This window comes from Eubalaena glacialis, chromosome 13 (genome assembly GCF_028564815.1).
Source record: "Eubalaena glacialis isolate mEubGla1 chromosome 13, mEubGla1.1.hap2.+ XY, whole genome shotgun sequence".
Taxonomy (NCBI): Eukaryota; Metazoa; Chordata; class Mammalia; order Artiodactyla; family Balaenidae; genus Eubalaena; species Eubalaena glacialis.
Genome location: NC_083728.1, coordinates 23,994,316 through 24,014,143, shown reverse-complemented (window position 1 = coordinate 24,014,143; position 19,828 = coordinate 23,994,316). Strand labels below are relative to the sequence as shown.

The following is a 19,828-nucleotide window of genomic DNA, read 5'->3' as shown; positions in this document are numbered from 1 at the left end:
CTGCAGGCTCTCTTTGTTCCTTAGGCTCCTGGAGCAGGCTGAGGTATAGGCTGAGGCAAGGGAGCTCTCCCCTGACTGAAGTGTGTCAAAGGGCCCCTGGAGCCCAGGGAGCCCCATTATTGACTTGGGGGCGTGGTCAATGAACAGCAGAGGTAGTATGATCAGTAGTTGGGGATACAGGCCTTGGCATGTAACAAATCTAGGTAATAATCCTGCCTGAGTGTCTTCATCTGTCAAAGGGGATAATAATCGTGCCTGGCTTCTTTAGGTAAAGATTCAATGAGACGGTGTGTGTAAGTTGCCTATCCCGATGCCTGGCACACAGGAAGCACTCATTACATGTCAGCCACTATTGTATGGGGAGTGGGAAAGTGTGAAAGCAGGAGTGTGGGGAGTTGCCTGCTAGCCCCTGGGGGAAACTGCTGGGTCCTCTGTGTCACTTTGGCTCTCTCTTTCCAGGGTCACTTCCCTCCAAGAGCCATTCAGATCACGCAGAAGAAGCCTGCTTGGAGGGCAGAGCGCGAGATCCAGTCCCTCTGTAACCTCCTGCAGGTTCTGGATAGTTACCGGAACTACTCGGAGCCCCTGCAGCTGCTCCTGGCCAAGGTCATGCGCTTTGAACGGTCAGTGAGGGGCACATCCCTTGGCCCCTGGGCTGGGGCTGGGCTGGGCAAGAAGGGCCCGGCTGCGAAGCCCACGACGGGTCTACCAGCCCCTCTGCGGGGTGTCAGCCGTGAGAAACCATCTGTCACTTCACCTTGGTGCTCACCGTTATGACTGCAGCCCACTGTGTCTCAGCCATTCATTGAGAATCTACCCAGAATTAAGGAGTCACTGAGTCTGGAGAGGATCTGGTTGGAACCTCAGAAAGGATCTAGTCTAATTCCCTCATTTTTCAGATGAGGAAACTGAGGTTGGGGGGGGAAATAAGTCATCCTAGTTCACCCAGAGAATAAGTAGCAGAGCCGAGACTCAAATCCAGGCCCTAAAAGCCAGAAGGGATCACAGATGAGGTACTACATCCAGGTAGGAACAACTAGGGCAAGGGTCTGTGAACTTGGATGAGAAAAAATATTATATCTGTATTTTCATTAACCTCTGAAATTTATAATTTCCTTCAGTCATGAATGTGGGTAACAAACCACTGCATACTATTTATTTATTTGGCTGTGTCGGGTCTTAGTTGCGGCATGCAGGATCTTTTGTTGCAGCGCGCAGGCTTCTCTCTAGTTGTGGCATGCGGGCTTAGTTGCCCTGTGGCATGTGGGATCTTAGTTCCATGACCAGGGATCGAACCCACATCCCCTGCAATGGGAGGTGGATTCTTAACCACTGGACCACCTGGGAAGTCCCTGTATAATTTTTTTTACCAAAATAAACTACAGGTATTATGACATATTCAGGTTGCTGCAGATTTCTCAAAAGATAATTTATATTTATCACATCTTTGAAATGATGGTAGTTATTAGATCTGCTGCTGGCTCTTGTTTTTCAGTGCCTTAATAAAGAGGCACATATATTGCTATATCACAAACTTGGTTTTTTCTTAACTGTAATTCTAATGTATATTATTTTATACATTTAAAACATTGTTCTGTGAAGCCTTCACCAGATTGTCAATTGGTCCGTGACACACACAAAAAAGGACCTTGTAAATCCCTTGTAGTAGAGAAGCCTAAGAGGTGCATGTGAAAATAGTTATTTCCAGGACATTTCAGTGGCCTCAGGGGGGCAGCCTAGCAGAGTATTTGAGGTAAGACCTGTCTTGAAAATCTAAGATGTAAGGTCACTATAGGTTTGTGCCCTATCTTCCTTCATAGCGGTCACAGTCTAAGACATAACCACAACTAACTACGGATTACGGATGACCCTTTATGACCCATGCAGGGTCTCTTTCACAGGTAATAAGCCAGGAGGAGGTAACCTTCCAGCTAGCTTGGCCAAGGGAGTTTCACAGAAGAGGTGGCATTTGAACAGGTAGATTTGACAAGTGGAGGTGTAGACGGGACATTCCAGGCAGGGGGAGCCATCTGCTTTGTTCTAGCCCAGTAAAGAAGAGAAGGAGTCACTGCTGTCTTAAAGTAAGATTCTATAGCAGGCAGAATGGCGTCACAGAAAGAAAAAGAGTCACAGGCTTAGAAGCTCTGGAATTTAATGCCCCGTCTGCTGTGTGACCTCAGGCAAGCCACTTAACCTTTCTGAGCCTAGTATCCCCATGAGTGATATAAAGATAATAATATGAATTTTACAGGCTTTTTGTGAACATCAGGAGGTGGTAATTGTTAAACCCCTCCGCTAGTTGCTGATTACTATTTCTGGGACTGGGAATTAGCAGATTAGATAGAATTCTTCCACTTGCAAGCGACAGAAAACCCAGCCTAAGGGAATGCATTGGTGGCTCATGTATCTGAAAGTCCTGGGATAGTTCTCCAGCTTCAGGCTCAGCTGGATTCAGGGGCTCAGTGTCACCAGGACCCACGTTTGTGTCTGTCTCTCTCCATCTCTTGGCACTTCATTTGCATAAGCAGCTTATGCAAGTGCAAATGCAAAGGAGAGTCTCTGTCTGAGACTCTCCCTTCATGGTGGCAAGCCGGCTGCTACAGCCACAGCTCCAAACTTCTAGCTTTCCAGGTTCAGTCCATTGGGAAGGAGAGAATACCTCTTCCCAGTCAAGTCAGAGCCTTGGGATTAGTTCTTTCTGAGCCAGGGTGATCTCACTTGAATCACCAGTGGGTTAGTGATGTTCCGATTGTCTAAGAGTCAAGAAAAGGTGTTTCCCACAAAGTAAAATCAGGGTGCAGTTGGTGGAAAAAGGTGACCAGATGCTTGGCAGAGAAAACAACAGATATCTGCTGTATGAGATATCTCTTCACTCCCAAAATGTAGGTTATGGTCTCTGAGGGTCTACCCTGGAATGAAGGCTGGCCTGTGCTCCCTCGTCCCCAGAGTCTTATTTCCTGGCTGAATATGCTTGCCTTCTCCCATCTAGTCATTGTCATCTGGGCTGTTGCCTCTTTCCTCTATTGATAAAGCCTCTGGTTTGTACATTGTCCTGTCTCATGGAGCTTACTGTTCTTTCTTTGAATATGCCAGGCCTCCAGCCATCTCTGTGCTTTTGGACATGGTGGTCCCTCTGCCTACGACACTCTTCCATCTCTCTGGCCACCTGGATGACTCTAGCCACCATCCTAGAGCCTTCTCTGGCCTTCCTAAACTGGGTTAAGTGCCCTTTCTCTGTGCTTCTGAATTAGCCTGTGCCTTATCTCTTTTAAAGCATTTTTAAACCTTATTTACTTCTTGTGCTTAACCAAAATTTTGAGAACAAAATTTGTATTTTTTATCACTACACCTGTTAGGCACCACTGGTATTTGTCTAACTTATTGAATGAATGAAGGAAATGAATAAATACTAAAAGAATTGAGATTTGATTTGAACGTGCGTTTGAAATACAGAAACTATCCTCCTCTGAGCTTAAGAACTGTTAGTTTGCTCTGAACCTGGGTACCTCTGCCCTAAAGGTTCCTAGTTGGATAGTGAGCTATTAGGGATCATAATAAGATCATTTATCCATCTCTTTCTAGGTATGCTCATCTGCATTTTACAGACAAGAGTAACTGAGGCTCAGAGGGGGGATATGAGTTGCCTAGTGTCCCACAGCTAAGGGCAAAACCAGAATTTGGATCCTGGTCTGACTCTAAAGCCAGTGCTCATAATCATTTAGCTACTCATCCATTGCTTCCAGCATTTGTTCATTCATTTACTCAACAACTGTTCATTGCCTAAGCAGACTGGCAAAGGCTCTGCTCTCCGGCAGCTTCCTCTAATGGAGGTGGGCTGCTGGACAAATGTTAGTGAAGGGGTCAAGCTTGATGGGGATGGGGCTGGGCTGTTCTGAGGTCCCTTCTAGTCCCAGTCTGTGCTTTCATACTCCAGAGCAGAGAGCACGGCCCGTCCAGATCTCCTCCCCCTGGGGACCAGACCCTGTGTTGCTACCAGATCAACTGGCCGTGGTCTTTTCCCAGGTTTGGTCGCAGGCGTGTGATCGTCAAGAAGGGCCAGAGGGGCAACAGCTTTTATTTCATCTACCTGGGCATGGTGGCCGTGACCGAGGACGAAGATGGCAGCAGTGCCTTCCTGGACCCCCACCCGACGTTGCTGCAAAAGGGCAGCTGTTTTGGGGTGAGCACGGGGGATGGGTCTGCGTTCCTGGGGTGGGGTTGGGGGTGTGACAGGACTCCTGCTACAACCTCTAGGCCAGGCCCAGTCCTGCATTTCACTCTGTGCAAGTCACTGCCCTGTTGTGGGTCACAGAGCCCTTACCTGTCCAATGCCAATTGAGTTGGAGCCAGTGATGTCCAAGTCCCACCACTTCGTCTGTGATGTTTAAGGAGTATGTTCCCTCCATAACCCTCTAGAGATGCAGTGACTCCTCAGCAAGGCCTTTCCAGCTTCCTTTCTCTGCCCTGGTCAAGCCAGTTGCCTCTTTTTCCACAGGCAGCATAATAAGAGGGAGGGGCGTGGGCCCATAGAAGCAGGGAGTGAGCAGGGGCACAGGACGGTCCAGGGAACCTGCAGTCTGGGGAGGAGAGATTTCTCAGGGGAGATGGAAGCAGGGAAGAGGTGGTCAGGGCTGCGGGCAGAGTGCCAGGGGTGACCTCTCACTTGCCTTTGCCCCTGTCTACCCAACAGGAAATGGGCTTTCTAACTTCTTCTGTGAGGAGGGCCACCGTGGTCTGTATGGAAGAAACAGAGCTCTTGGTTGTTGACAGAGAGGATTTCCTTGCTAATAAACTGGACCAGGAAGTTAAAAAGGATGCTCAGCATCGGTTTGAATTTTTTAGGTAACTCCACCAGCCAGCATCTTCCCCCTGTGTGTTTATTAGGTGCCTTTGTCCTAGACCCAGTGGGGAACACTAGGTGCTGTTCTCTCTGCTTGGAATGCGCTTTGGTACCCACCTCCCACCCAACTTCTCGGTCTAGCAAACTCCTAACATACCTTCAGGTCGCAGTTCAGATATCCCTTCCTTATGGGATAGTAACAACAGAATAGCTAACATGCATTGAGCACTTGCTGGGCCAGGCAGGATGCTCAGCCCTTTGTACCACCCGTTATATCTAACCTCACATTCAACCCATGATGTTCTTTCTCTTTTTCTCCCCAGTTTACAGTGAGGGAAGCAAGGCTCAGGATGGTGATGTGTCCAGAATGCCTGACTCAGAAGCCTCTGGGCTTCACCGCCCCGCCTCACTAACTAAGCCCACCTACCCTCACTCCAGAATAGAGAGGGTGCCCCCTCAGTGCTTCTACCCTGTGTTTCCTTAAAGCCCCATCCAAACTGTAATTCTTGATCATCTAATACTTTCTTTACGGTTTATTTGTGCCACCAGACAGTAAGCAGCACAGTGGCAAGGGCAGACCTGCCTTTTCCACCATCATCATCCCTGTGTTATCACAGTGCCAGGCGCATGCAGGTGCTCATTTAATTATCTTTAGTTACTTGCCTTGAGGAAAAGAGTGAAAATCAAATGGAGCATCTGCACTGGCACTGAGAATACAGGTTGTAGGGTTGCAGGGCCATAGAGAAGCGTGTTGAGCAGAGGGGTGGGCTGGAACTGAGAGAAAGCCATCTGCGTGAAGGGGCTGCAGCCCGAAAAGGGAGGGACTCGGTTCTGAAGGGAGGGGCAGTTCATTTTTTTATACAGTGGAAGAAAAATAGGACCGTGTTCTAATCTCAGCTCTTAGGCTTATCCACCATGGGACCCTAGATAGGTCACTTCACTTCTCTGGGCTTTAGTCTCCTGCGCAGTAAAATGGGGATAACAATTCCTCTCTCCCGAGGTCACTGTAAGAATCAGATGAGGTGATCGTGGGAAGTGCGTGGCTCAGTCTTGGCCCAGGAGGTGCTCCTTCTGTGGTGGCCCTGCTTTCCTCCTGTGTTTCCAGACCCTTCTCCTCCTTGGGCATGGCACTGACCCTGTTCCCCTTTGATGCCCTGGACAGAACTCGGTGGCCCCTCACCTAGGTTGAGGCCTGAATCACCCGAGTTCAGAGCTCATAATCTGTTGGAGCTGAGAAGATCTAAGATGATTTTTGTTGGCAGCCCCGTGGGGCCACCTGCGAGGGAAGGGAAGCCCCACGATCAGCGGTGTATGAGGTTCAAGATCAGCGGAAGGGGCGGTCACTGCCGGGTGGGCCTTTCACCACAGGGCACAAACAGGCCAAAAGAGGAGAGTCCAGACTTCCCCCATTCCCAGGCCCAGGGCTGAGGATTTGAAGCCAATAGGCTGGAGGAGACAGGGGTTGGAATGAGCTGCCCAAACCAAAGGTAGGGCCCGGACTGCTGGGCTGGGGGACAGGATAGCCAGCGAGCTGAAGTGAGGAACTCTTGGATACTCCTTGGAATGGGAATAGCTCAGTGGTAACAAGGTTGGCAGGGGATTCAGCCGGGAGAAGCTCCTGCAGGGAGGAGCGGAAGTGAAAGAAGCAGAGCTCCAATCACCCCGGGTGCCTCTGAGGCGCAGTGAGGGGAGCAGCTGAAGGGCAGGGCCTTGAGAAGAGGGCAGGCGAGCAAAGGACAAGTGACAGGAGACCGGCTGCAGGCTAGGCTAGTGAGCAGAGTGGGTGTGAAATCTTCCGCCTCAGGCCTTTGCAAGAGCAGGAGAACATATTCCTTTTCCGGAAATTGCTAAGTTCTGAGCCCCCTTGGTGACGGAGGGCGATGAAGTCTAACAGGCTTTTCCCATCAGGAAGATGGATCTGTTTCACTCCTGGTCCGATGAGAAGCTCTGGAAGCTCGTAATCCTGGGGAAGATAGAGAAGTTCTCATATGGGCAGCTGATCTCAAAGGACTTTGTAGAATCGTCCTCCATCGTGTTTGTGTGTAAGGTAAGAGGTCTGGGGTGGGGTGGTGAAGCTGGGAAGAGCGTGCCTAATCTAATGTCCTGTAGCCAGGTGACCAGCAGAGCCCTGGCCTTCAACACGTCTTTTTCTGAGCGCCCACGTCCTGCTTAAAAAGACAAAGGAGTGTTCATCGACAGGTGAATGGATAAAGAAGATGTGGCACATATATACAGTGGAATAGTACTCAGCCATAAAGAGAAACAAAACTGAGTTGTTTGTAGTGAGGTGGATGGACCTAGAGTCTGTCATACAGAGTGAAGTAAGAAAGAGAAAAACAAATACCGTATGCTAACACATATATATGGAATCTTAAAAAAAAAAAAAATGGTTCTGAAGAACCTAGGGGCAGGACAGGAATAAAGAGGCAGATGTAGAGAATGGACTTGAAGACACAGGGAGGGGGAAGGGTAAGCTGGGATGAAGTGAGAGAGTGGCATGGACATATATACACTACTAAATGTAAAATAGAGAGCAAGTGGGAAGCCGCTGCATAGCACAGGGAGATCAGCTCGTGCTTTGTGACCACCTAGAGGGGTGGGATAGGGAGGGTGGGAGGGAGGGAGACGCAAGAGGGAGGGGATATGGGGTTATAGTATGCATATAGCTGATTCACTTTGTTATACAGCAGAAACTAACACACCATTGTAAAGCAATTATACTCCAATAAAGATGTTAAAAAAAAAAAGACAAAGGACACACTTTGGCCTCCCTCCCTCAGAGGGTTGCTGTGAACGTTAAGATATAGCTGTTATATTACAAAGAGGGCAGGTGTGGGGAGGGTACCCCCTCCTTCAGCTCATATACATGTTTATTTACAAACAGATACATATTTAAATTATGCATTTGGCTCTTGAATTTTAATGATGCCAGGTCATTTATTTATTTATTTATTATTTCTTTTTGGCTGCATTGGGTCTTCATTGCTGCGCACGGGCTTTCTCTACTTGCGGCAAGCGGGGGCTACTCTTCGTTGCAGTGCGCGGGCTTCTCATTGCAGTGGCTTCTCTTGTTGCGGAGCACGGGCTCTAGGCGCGCGGGCTTCAGTAGCTGTGGCACTCGGGGTCAGTAGTTGTGGCTTGCGGGCTCTAGAGCGCAGGCTCAGTAGTTGTGGCGCACAGGCTTAGTTGCTCCGTGGCATGTGGGATCTTCCCCGATCAGGGCTCGAACCCGTGTCCCCTGCATTGGCAGGCGGATTCTTAACCACTGTGCCACCAGGGAAGTCTCCAGATCACTTTTTATAATTATAATCTCTAAATTGTCAAAGTGATACTACCACATTATACAACTTTCCAGGAAGAGGGACAAATGAGCTCATTACCACAGAATAGATTTCCAAAATCGAAATTGCTTAGCATCACCATTTTTATGACTCTTGGAACAAACTGCTTTTCACAAGGAGGGATCCACTTTCTCTAGCTCCCAGCAACATACAACTTTGCCAGTGCCACCAACCTCTGCCGTCATTCTTTCAAAAGTTTTAAAATTTAATATGTGGCAATTACTGCCTCATTGAGGATTTAACTTATGTTTTTTTCTGATTACTAGTGAGATTAATCATGTTTGTTTACTATCTAAATTTTGTGTTTTGTGAATTGCTTTATGTCCTTTGCCCCCTGCTCTGTTGGTTGATAATGAAAAGAAAACTTAAGGAGGTTGATATTGTCATTATTCCCATTTTACAGAGGTGGAAAGGAAGGTTAAGTGGCTTGTTCAAGGTCACGCAGTTGATGAGGGGCAGAGGCAGGGTTCGACCCGGGTCTGTCTGACCCCAAAGCTCTTCTTCCCAGAAGCTGGGACTTGGGATTTGAGTTGACCTTTCCATCAGTTGTTGACCCTGCTCAGATCTTAAGTAGTTCGTCATCATCATCATCATCATAAGAGTCACCATTTTTTTTGAGGCTCTTTGCTCCTGTGCTAGGAGTTCTACTAACATCATTAATCTTTTTTTGTTTATTTAGGAATAGGTAGTACTTCACATGGTTCAAAATTCAAAACGTTTACAAGAGTGATGTCTCCCTGCCCCCTCTCTCTCCCAGAGTATCCCTCCCCAGAGACCACCACCAGCACCAGTTTCTTATGTCTCTGTCCTCCACACGTTCTCTCTCTATACAGGTAAATGCGTGTGTATATGTTTTTTCCTTTTTTTTCATAAGTGGTGTCATCCTATACAGACTGTTCTGCACTTTGCTGTTTCATTAAGAGTATTTCTGTATGTTGTTCCATATCAGTACATAAAGAACTCATTCATTCTCTTTTACCACTCATGAGTATTTTACTGTATGGTTGTGCTTTATTTATTTATATATTTATTGGAGTATAATTGCTTTACAATGTTGTGTTAGTTTCTGCTGTACAGCAAAGTAAATCAGCTATATGTATACATATATCCCCATATCCCCTCCCTCTTGTGTCTCCCTCCCACCCTCCCTATCCCACCCCTCTAGGTCATCGCAAAGCATTGAGCTGATCTCCCTGTGCTATGCAGCAGCTTCCCACTAGCCATCCATTTTACATTTGGTAGTGTATATATGTCAATGCTGCGCTCTCACTTTGTCCCCGCTTCCCCTTCCCCCTCGGTGTCCTCAAGACCATTCTCTACATCTGCCTCTTTATTCCTGCCCTGCCACTAGGTTCATCAGTACTGTTTTTTTAGACTCCATATGTATGGTTGTACTTTAACCAGTTCCCTAATTGATGGATATTTAGGTTATCTCAACGTTTGCTATTTCAAATAGTGCTTTGATGAATAACTGTGTACCTAGTACCATTCTACCATAAATCTTCACCGTAGCTCTACCAGGAAGATATTATTATTCCAAGTTTACAGATGAAGAAGTTGAAGCTAAGGTGCCTTAAGAAAGGCCACCTAGCTAGTAAGTGGCAGAGCCAGAATTCTGCCCCAAAACTCCCATATTTAATATCTCCTGTATACCTGTTGCCTACATGTTAAGCCACCACAGACATTTGCCAAGTTTTTGCCAAGATCATGACACAGTGGCCCAGGCTCTGGAGGGATACAAAGGTGGAAAAGATTGGTTCTCTGGGGCTTCCCTGGTGGCGCAGTGGTTAAGAATCCGCCTGCCAATGCAGGGGACACGGGTTCGAGCCCTGGTCCGGGAAGATCCCACATGCCACGGAGCAGCTAAGCCTGTGCACCACAACTACTGAGCCTGTGCTCTAGAGCCCATGAGCCACAACTACTGAGCCCGAGTGTCACAACTACTGAAGCCCGCGCGCCTAGGGCCTGTGCTCTGCAGCAAGAGAAGCCACCGCAATGAGAAGCCCACTCACCGCAACAAAGAGTAACCCCCGCTTGCCGCAACTAGAGAAAAGCCCACGCGAAGCAACGAAGACCCAACGCAGCCAAAAATAAAATAAATTTATATATTAAAAAAAAAAAAAGAAAAGATTCGTTCTCTCTCCTTATATATCTTCTCCACTGGATTCTGAGTGTAGACAAAGTTGTCAATGCCGACTACCAAGTGATTAGTACAAACTCTGTGAAATACAAGAATTCAGGATGGGGAACTCTCTAAAGGCTCCAAGGAGGGCTTCCTGGAGGAGGTGAGGTGGGAGATGAGCGTTGAAGTATTGGGCCCTTAGACAAAAGTAGGGGGCAAGATTGGTTGTGTGCTGGAGCTGGCTCTTCCTGGCCTACGAGAGCTGATTGTTAAGTTCTCAGGAATTTTGCAAGTCAGTACACATGATAATTATTAAAAATTAAATTACATAAACCTACAATTAAATATTGAAAACGGGTAATAAATACAGAAAAACTTATCATTTCCTGGATTTATTATATTTTACTATTATCTATGCTCTTGAGGTTACTTTTGCCCATCGTATCCATATGGTGGAAATCTCTACCATTGTGCACATCTCTTCTCAGTTCCACGTGCAGTGACTTCCCATCGGTAGCTGAAAATCAACCATGGTGGGAGTATGTGCACACACAATGGAAACAGGCAGACGCTCTAAGTCAGGTCTTGATTTATGGCTTTGCTGATTGTCTTAAGAAAGCTATAGAGAAAATGTTTATAATGCAGATTAAATTTCAGAGTGGGCTGGGTCTGTAGCCATTACATTGTAAAGAGCAGAAAATTAAGGAAATGTTTTCCAGTATTTAAAAATGACTCATCATAGATTCATCATAGAAGTTATATAGTTGATGAACAGGTGAAGTTCTGATAGACATAGTGTTAAAGCTAAAAGAGGTTTCAATTTAATGAATATAATTTATAAGAGGGTGAGAAATAGTTTACCAGTAGAGTACAAGTCAGACTTAATAATATTAAATTTATAGATTGGGATGCAAATTCATTTGTCAAATTATGGTTGAATTGTGACTATAGACTAGCCACTGATATGAGTTCAGCCAAAGTCAATAAAAGCATTCTGTGAGAATCAATTGGCTATATGGAATTTCCAATAAGAGTGTGGTATATTTTATTATTATTTATAAATTGTGTGTAACACACCCTTCATAACAGTAAAATGTGTAGATGTGCATACATTTTACCCAAGAGCCGGTTGTTTCAGCATCACCAGGGATGTGTTTGTGTTGTGATTTTTGGGTTCAGTCCCAGAGAACCGTCAAGTCTAGCTAATGCAAGCAGGAAGGGATTTACTGCAGGATGTTAAATGGCTAACAGATTTACTGGTGAGGGGAGAGCTGAAGAAACAGGCTCTAGACGGAAAATGACTCGCAAACGACTTCAAATCAGACTCCAGAACTGGACTGTCACTGGTGCTGCTGCTCCTGCCAAGTTCAGGAAGCCACCGTCTCCACTAGCAAAGTGGATGCCCCACAGTTCCAAAACCAAGCCTTGTCCAGGTGCACTGGATTGGTGGAACCCAAATCCCATCCAGAGCCTTAGCTTCAAGGTACCTTGGGAAATGTAGTGTTTGGTTTCCAGCCTCTACACACTAACACTAGAAGGGGATTGGATGCACAGGATCTGACCCAGAGGAGGGCGAGGATGAGGATGAGGTCCTTGCCAGTGGAGGGGGGAAGAGTTTGATAAGTTTGGAGAATCCTGATGGTCATGTGAGGAGAGGTGGGAGAAAGCATAGAAGAGAAACTGGTGGTGGAGAGCCCTGAAGGCCAACCTGAATAATTTGCCATTCTTTCTCCCCCTGATATCTACTTCCTCTTTCCTAAAATATTGGGGTGATGGCCTCCAAAGCCAAGAATGCCATGTGTCTGCAAATTTAACTCTAAGCTCTTTTTTTTTTTTAATTTATTTTATTTATTTATTTTTATTTATTTTTATTTTTGGCTGCATTGGGTCTTCGTTGCTGCACGCGGGCTTCCTCTAGTTGCGGCGAGCGGGGGCTAGTCTTTGCTGCGTTGCGCGGGCTTCTCATTGCGGTGGCTTCTCTTGTTGCGGAGCACGGGCTCTAGGCACTTGGGCTTCAGTAGTTGTGGCGCGTGGGCTCAGCAGTTGTGGCTCACGGGCTCTAGAGCGCAGGCTCAGCAGCTGTGGCGCACGGGCTTAGCTGCTCCGTGGCATGTGGGATCTTCCCGGACCAGGGATTGAACCCATGTCCCCTGCATTGCCAGGCGGACTCTCAACCACTGCGCCGCCAGGGAAGCCCTCTAAGCTCTTTTGATACTGTATAACCAGAAAAGATGGGGGAGATGAGCAGTAAGGGATATAAATTCAAGACTTTCTTTACTCAGCATGATGGTTACATCCTGACCAGCAGAAGGTTCTTAATCTGGTTTAGCCTTCATTTCTTTATCTGTAAAATGGGACTATGTGCTTACTTCATAAAGTCTGTGAGGATGAGATTAGCTCAGCACATACTCACTCACCTCAGTCACCCTCTAATCCAGTGGTTCTCAAAGTGTTGTCGCTGGACCAGCAACGACACCTGGGAACTCATTAGAAATGCAAATTCTCGGGCCCACCCAAGAGCTATTAAACCCAAAACTCTGGGAGAAGGGGCTCAGTAATCTGTGTTCTGACAACACTGACATCTGCTTCTGGGTGATTCTGATGTGCACTAAAGCTGGAGGACCCCTGATCTAAGAGAAGAGTTTTCAAATTTTGGTAAGCATAACAAACTTCTAGAGTGCTTCTGAAAATGGCAGAGTCCTGCCTCACTCCAGAAATTCTGCTTCATTAACTCTGGAAATCTGCATCTGAATAAGCATCACAGGTGATTTCTAATGCTTGAACTTCATTCTGAGAAAAATAATACAGATGTCACAAAATGACAGCAGGTAGAGAGCCTCTTGCCTAGCAGATGAGTTGGTTTATCCCTTACAGTGTTTTGCTAAAACCTGATTTAATTGTTAATGTGAAGATTCTACATAAAAGTTCTGATTTCTGGCTTCTTTTGAATATTCAGAAGATCAGGCAATACCAGGCTATATTCTGGTGTGGCCACTCTGGCTGGAGTTGAAGTGCACCTGCCACCTCTAAAGGGACTGATCTTTTTTTCTCATTTTAATTTCCCACCTGACCAGCTGCTTAAATGTTCATCTGCTAAAAAGAGTTGTCCCGACTCCTGTAGTTTACTGATATTGCCACTAGAGGGAGAAATCAGCATCGGGTGACTGTGCGTCCTTGGGGTCGTGGCAAAGTTGGAGAACATGATTTCCGCTAGCACTGCAAACATAATTAATGCCCATAATCAACTCATTTTGAACAGTTTATCATTTGGGAACACATGGTGAAATTGTTTTTTCCACAGATACAGATGCGATTAAAGACCCATGAGAGTCTTTCCAGAGAGAACTGCTCATGTGTGTTTCTCCAGTACCTGCAGTTCCTGGTGGATAAATGTTTGTTGAATGAATGTTGAATAAAGCTCCTAGCACAATGCCTGGAATATAATAAGGGCTTATTAAATGTTTGATCTCTTCTTCTCCTTCCTGTTCAGCAGTAATCTATCTTGAACCTTAACCCTTTATAATGTGTCTTTTAGAATTCCTACTAAAAAAGATTAAGATTTTATAAAGTATGAAATACATAAGAAAAATGACGTATCTTTCTTGCCTCTCAGATTAGAAAAGATTAAAAGGGTTGTGAGAACCCAGTTGTCAATGTACTACAAAGATGTATTACAACAGGTTCTGTTATGCACTGTTGGACAGAGTGTAAACTTATCTAACATTTCCAGGGACTTCCCTGGTGGCTCAGTGGTTACGAATCCTCCTGCCAATGCAGGGGACACCGGTTCGAGCCCTGGTCCGGGAAGATCCCACATGCCACGGAGCAACTAAGCCCGTGCGCCACAACTACTGAGCCCACGTGCCGCAACTACTGAAGCCCGCGTACCTAGAGCCCGTGCTCCACAACAAGAGAAGCCACCGCAATGAGAAGCCCGCGCACCACAGCAAAGAGTAGCCCCTGCTCACTGCAACTAGAGAAGGCCCACATGTAGCAACGAAGACCCAATGCACCAAAAAATAAATAAATAAAATAAGTAAATTTATTAAAAAAACCCAACTTATCTAACATTTCTGGAGGGCTGTTTGGAAATATGTATCAAAATTTAAAACATGCATAATACCTTTAGGAATGAATCCCAAGGAGATAGTCAAGCATAGGTATTATATTAGGATAAACTGGATTAAGCCACAATTATTTTTAAAATCCTCAGATCTCAGTGGATTGACAAAGATATATTCCTTCCTCCCACTACCTGATCATAGCAGGTCAGCAGGAAGCCTTACTCCTCATGGTCACTCAGGGACCCAGGTCACATGGAGACATGGGCCCCTCTCGACCCATGATTCCATGATCAATAGAACAGGAGAAGGTAATATTGAGAGTCAAGGGATGGCTTTTATTTATTTATTTATTTATTTAGGCCTCGCTGAGCAGCTTGCAGGATCTTAGTTCCCCAACCAGGGATCGAACCCGGGGCCCCCGCAGTGAGAGCACCAAGTCCTAACCACTGGACCGCCAGGGAATTCCCTGGCTTTTAAAGTTTCTACCCAGGATTATCTCAAGTCACTTTGCTAAGGAAATTGGCCAAAGTGGTAAGAAGGCCATGCCTAATTCAAAGGGTAGAAAAGTATAATCCTGCCATGTGCCTGGAAGGAGAACTCAAGTACTTGCCTTAATGACCACTACGGGCGTTAAGATGTAAGTACAAGGTTATCAGTTAAAAGTTGCTGTCCACTGCAGGTCATAGTATTAATAGTCTAGAATTAAGCAATCCAGGGCTAAAACAGCTGTCCTAGGAAGTCATCAAGAACCCAGACCCCTTCTAGCTTCTCCCTTCATCGTCCACAGTTCATGGCTTTCATCCTAATGGTGACAATATGGCTGTTCCACCTCCAGCCATCACATCTGAGTTTCAGGCAGAAGGTAGTGGGAAGGATAACCATAGCTTTCCTTGGAGATTTATCCATCAGTCTTCCACTTATATCTCATTAGCCAGAATTGAGTCACTGCCAGCCCCACTGTAGGAGAGTTTGGGAAGATGGTGAGTTTTTATAAACTGGGGATTTTGTTGTCCTGAACGAAATCAGAGTTATATATAATACTGGCAAATTAGAAACAACTAAATATTAATCTTCAAAAATGTTTTCCTGAGGTGTAACATATATGCAATAAGGACCTCAAATCTAGACTTTTACAGCTTGATGAATTTTTACATATGTATACCCCTGTGTAAGCATCACCCAAATCAAGATAGAGAACATTTTCAGTACCTCAGAGGCTCCCTTATGTCCTTTCCCAGACAAAATGCCCCCACACAGGTAACCACTCTTCTGACTTCTGTCACCACAGATTACTTTTGCCTATTCTTTAACTTTGTGTAAATGGAATCGTATCGTATGTGCTCCTTGTGTCTGACTTCTTTTGCTCAACGGAATATTTATTTTTAATTTTATGTAAATTATGGCATACATAGAATAATAAGCAATCATTAAAAACAATAGCATAGAACCATATTGCTTGGCATAAAAAGATGTCCTTGATATATTATTGAGCTTTTAAAAAGGTTACAAGAGTCTGTTTTGCATAAAAGGACTTATTTATGAAAAATTGTATTTATACATCTTATATGCTTAGAGAGAAGAGTTTGAAATAATATTCACCAAAGTGTTACCCTTGTTATTTCTGGGTGTTAGGATTAACATAGTTTTAACTTTCTCTATGTTCTTCTTTGTTTGATTTGAATATTTTTTAATATATTCATTTTTGGAATGATTTTAAATTTACAGAAAACTTGCAAGAACAGAACAAAGAATTCCTGTATAACCCTAACCTGGCTTCAACAATTATTAACATTTTGCCACATTTGATTTTATATATATGTATATTTTTTTCCTGCCTGAATCATTTGAGAGTTAAGTATCATTCATCATATTCATTTACCCCTATATACTTAAGTGATTATTTTCTAAGATCAGAAATTAACCACAGAATAATTTTTGAAATCTAGGAATTTAACATTGATATAATATATAATCTATAGTCCATAATCAATTTCACCAATTGTCCCAATAACATCCTCAATGGTGATTTTTTGTTTTTTTAGTTCTCATGCCTCTTTAGCTATTTGAATTTTTTATGATGAATAGATAACATTTTCATTTTTAAAAAGGACCTGAAACCACTTGCATTAAGCAAGTAAAACAAAAGAGAGCTTGTCTTCAAAGCCTAGCCTACCTGGAGCTGGGGTTAACCCTTCTGCTTGTGTCTGTTGACGTGTCCAGGGCAGCTGTGAAGTACTGCAGTTGATAGACCTTGCAACCTCGCCCTTCTACCACAAGTGGATCTGGCAGCACCTGCAGCTGATAGACGACAGACCTCCCAACACCCACCTCAAGGGTAAGCCGACATCCACATCCAGCAGCCCGCAGCACGGCCGGGGGTGCCTGATCTTGCGGGTTCTCAGTGCCTGGTCCACAAAATCTTAGAAATCTAGAGCTGGAAAGGCCTGGCAGGATAGACATCCTTCTTCTACCAGCTGTGGAAACCGGGTCCACGTGGCCCTCCGAGGTGAGGCTCCTGCCCGCCCCTGCAGCCAATTTCAGCCTTTCCCCTTTGCTTCAGGTTCTCCCAGGGAGAGGGGTGGAAAAAAGAGAGCTTGGAGCTAGAGAGAGCCAGGTTTGAATACCACTGATTAGCAGGGTGATTTTGGTGAGTACTCAAGCCTCTGGGCCTGGTGTCTTGGGGTCTGTCGCTGGTGTCGTGGTTAAGAGCACAGGGCCAAACTATGTTTGAATTCAGGGTCCTTCTCTTACTAGCTGTGTGGATACTGGCCAAGTGATTCCGTGTCCCTGCACACCAATGCCCTCAGAGTCTGTAAAATATGACTCATGGTCCCTGCCTCATAGGCTTGTTATAAAATTAAGCAAATGAATATAAAATCCTCTTAGAACACTACCTAGATGCATTAGTATATAGTAGATGTTCACTGTCATCGTCACACAGGTTACTAGGAGCGCTGAATCACATCATGTGTGCACAGGGCCTGGGAGGTGCTCAGTAAATTTCAGCTCTCTTCTCATGTCAATTCTTTTTTTCTCTCTTTTCCATTGCTAATCCACCAGAGAAAAAGCTACATGCCACATATTTTCCCCCCCATTTTTTTTTTTTTTTTTACTATGGCAAAATACACATATCGTAAAATTTACTATCTTAACCATTTTTAAGCACGCAGTTCAGTGGTATTAAATACATTCTTTTTCTTCCCTGCCTTCTTTTGTACTATTTTGTATGATTCCATTTCATTTTCTCTGTTGGCTTATTAGCTCTAACTCTTTGTCCTTTTATTTTAGTGGTTGCTTTATAGTTTGTTGAACATACCTTTAACTTATCACAGGCTACCTTCAAGTGATATTATGCCACTTCACATACAGAATCAGAACCTTATGACAATATACTTCCATTTCTCCCTTCTCAGATTTGGGGCTATTGTCAAATATTCTACCTTCACATATTTTAAAAACCTTACAATACACAGTTGTCACTTTTGCTTTAAACAATTATCTTTTAAATATATTTAAATAATAAGAACAAAAGTATTTTATATTTACCTATGTGGTACCATTCCTGATGTTCTTCATGCCTTTGTATAGGTCCAGATTTCCATTGTACAATTTCCTTCTGCCCAAAGTATTTCCTTTAACATTTCTTTCAGCGTTTCTATGTCTAAAAATGATTTTGTCTTAATTTTTAAAAGAAATTTTTTGTTGGGTATAGAATTCAAGGTTAACAGGGGTTTTTTTGTTGTTTTTTTTGCTCAATATTTTAAAGATTTGCATTAAAGTCTGTCTTCTGGCTTGCATTGTTTTCAATAAGAAGTCTGCCAACCTTCTTATCTTTGTATAATCTCTTTGCATAACTTTGTATATCCTTTGTACATAATAATGCCTTTTTGCTATGGCTGTTCTCTTTTCTTCCAGTTTTATTGAAATATAATTGACATACAGCACTGTGTAAGTTTAAGGTATACAGCATAATGATTTGACTTAAATACATCATGAAATGATTACCACAATAAGTTTAGTGAACATCCATCGTTTCACATAGATACAAAAGAAAAAAGAAAAAAAAATTTTTCTTGTGATAACTCTTAGGATTTACTCTCTTAATAGCTTTTGTATATAACATACAGCAGGGTTAATTATATTAATCATGTTGTACATTACATCTCTATTACTTAGTATTTATCTTATAAGTAGATGTTTGTACCTTTTAAAAAAATTTTTTTTAATTTTTATTTATTTATTTTTGGCTGCGTTGGGTCTTTATTGCTGCCCGTGGACTTCCTCTAGTTGCGGCGAGCGGGGGCTACTCTTCGTTGCGGTGTGTGGGCTTCTCATTGCGGTGGCTTCTCTTGTTGCAGAGCATGGGCTCTAGGCACACGGGCTTCAGTAGTTGTGGTGCACGGGCTCAGTAGTTATGGCTCACAGGATCTAGAGCGCAGGCTCAGTAGCTGTGGTGCACGGGCTTAGTTGCTCCGTGGCACGTGGGATCTTCCTGGACCAGGGCTTGAACCTGTGTCCCCTGCATTGGCAGGCGGATCCTTAACCACTGCGCCACCAGGGAAGCCCCAGATGTTTGTACCTTTTGACCACCTTCATCCAATTCCCCCTCTGCCCTACCCCCTGCCTCTGGTAACCACAAATCTGATCTCTTTCTATGAGCTTGTTTATTTTTGAAGGGTAATTGACCCACGACACTATGTTAGTTCCCGGTGCACAACATAGTGATTCGATATTTCTGTACATGGTAGAGTGATCACCACTGCCCTGCCCTGGTTGGTTTAAAATTTTTCTCTTTATCAGTAGTTTTAAACAATTTGGTCACACTGTGCCTTTGCAAAATTTTTGTCATGTTTCTGTGCTTGGGGTTCATTTAGTTTTTTGGATCTTTGGGTTTATATTTTTCATCAGATTTGGAATGTTTTGACCATTATTTAAAAAAATTTTTTTTCTATCTTTCCTTCTTTCTCCTCCACTTTGAGGACTCCAATCACATGTATATTGGACTGCCTGAAGTTGTTTCACTGATGCTCTATTAATTTTTTGTTGTTGTCTTCTCTCATTTTTGATCATTTTTATTGCTATGTCTCCAAGTTCAGTAGTCTTTCTTCTGCATTGTCTAATCTGCTATTAATCCCATCCATGTATTTTTCATTTCAGACCTTGCAGTTTTCATATCCAGAAGTTTGATTTGGGTCTTTTTTTTTTTTCTTAAATAATTTCCATGTCTCTGCTTAATATACACACAATTTCCTCTTTAGAATACAATTATAATAACTATTTTAATGTCCTTGCATACTAATTCTGTTATCTGTGTGATTTCTGGGTCAGTTTCAGTTTATTGTTTTTTTCTCTTTATATGGTTCATATTTTCCTACTTCTTTGCATGGTTGGTAAGTTTTCACAGAATGCTAGAAACTGTGAATTTTGGGTGCTGCATATTTAAAAATTCCTGTAAATATTT

The 19,828-nt window shown here is 44.0% G+C and overlaps 1 protein-coding gene across 4 annotated transcripts in view; it reads left to right on the top strand.

The window, feature by feature from the left end:
• Positions 1 to 19,828, top strand: part of CNBD2 (cyclic nucleotide binding domain containing 2) — a 177,973-nt gene that overhangs the window by 29,235 nt on the left and 128,910 nt on the right. For all 4 annotated transcript variants that reach the window (XM_061210171.1, XM_061210170.1, XM_061210169.1 and 1 more), the window contains exons 5-9: positions 460 to 623; positions 4,024 to 4,180; positions 4,691 to 4,842; positions 6,749 to 6,887; positions 16,588 to 16,702. In XM_061210171.1, the coding sequence (XP_061066154.1) occupies positions 460 to 623; positions 4,024 to 4,180; positions 4,691 to 4,842; positions 6,749 to 6,887; positions 16,588 to 16,702 (727 nt within the window). The remainder of the gene's footprint in view (positions 1 to 459; positions 624 to 4,023; positions 4,181 to 4,690; positions 4,843 to 6,748; positions 6,888 to 16,587; positions 16,703 to 19,828) is intronic.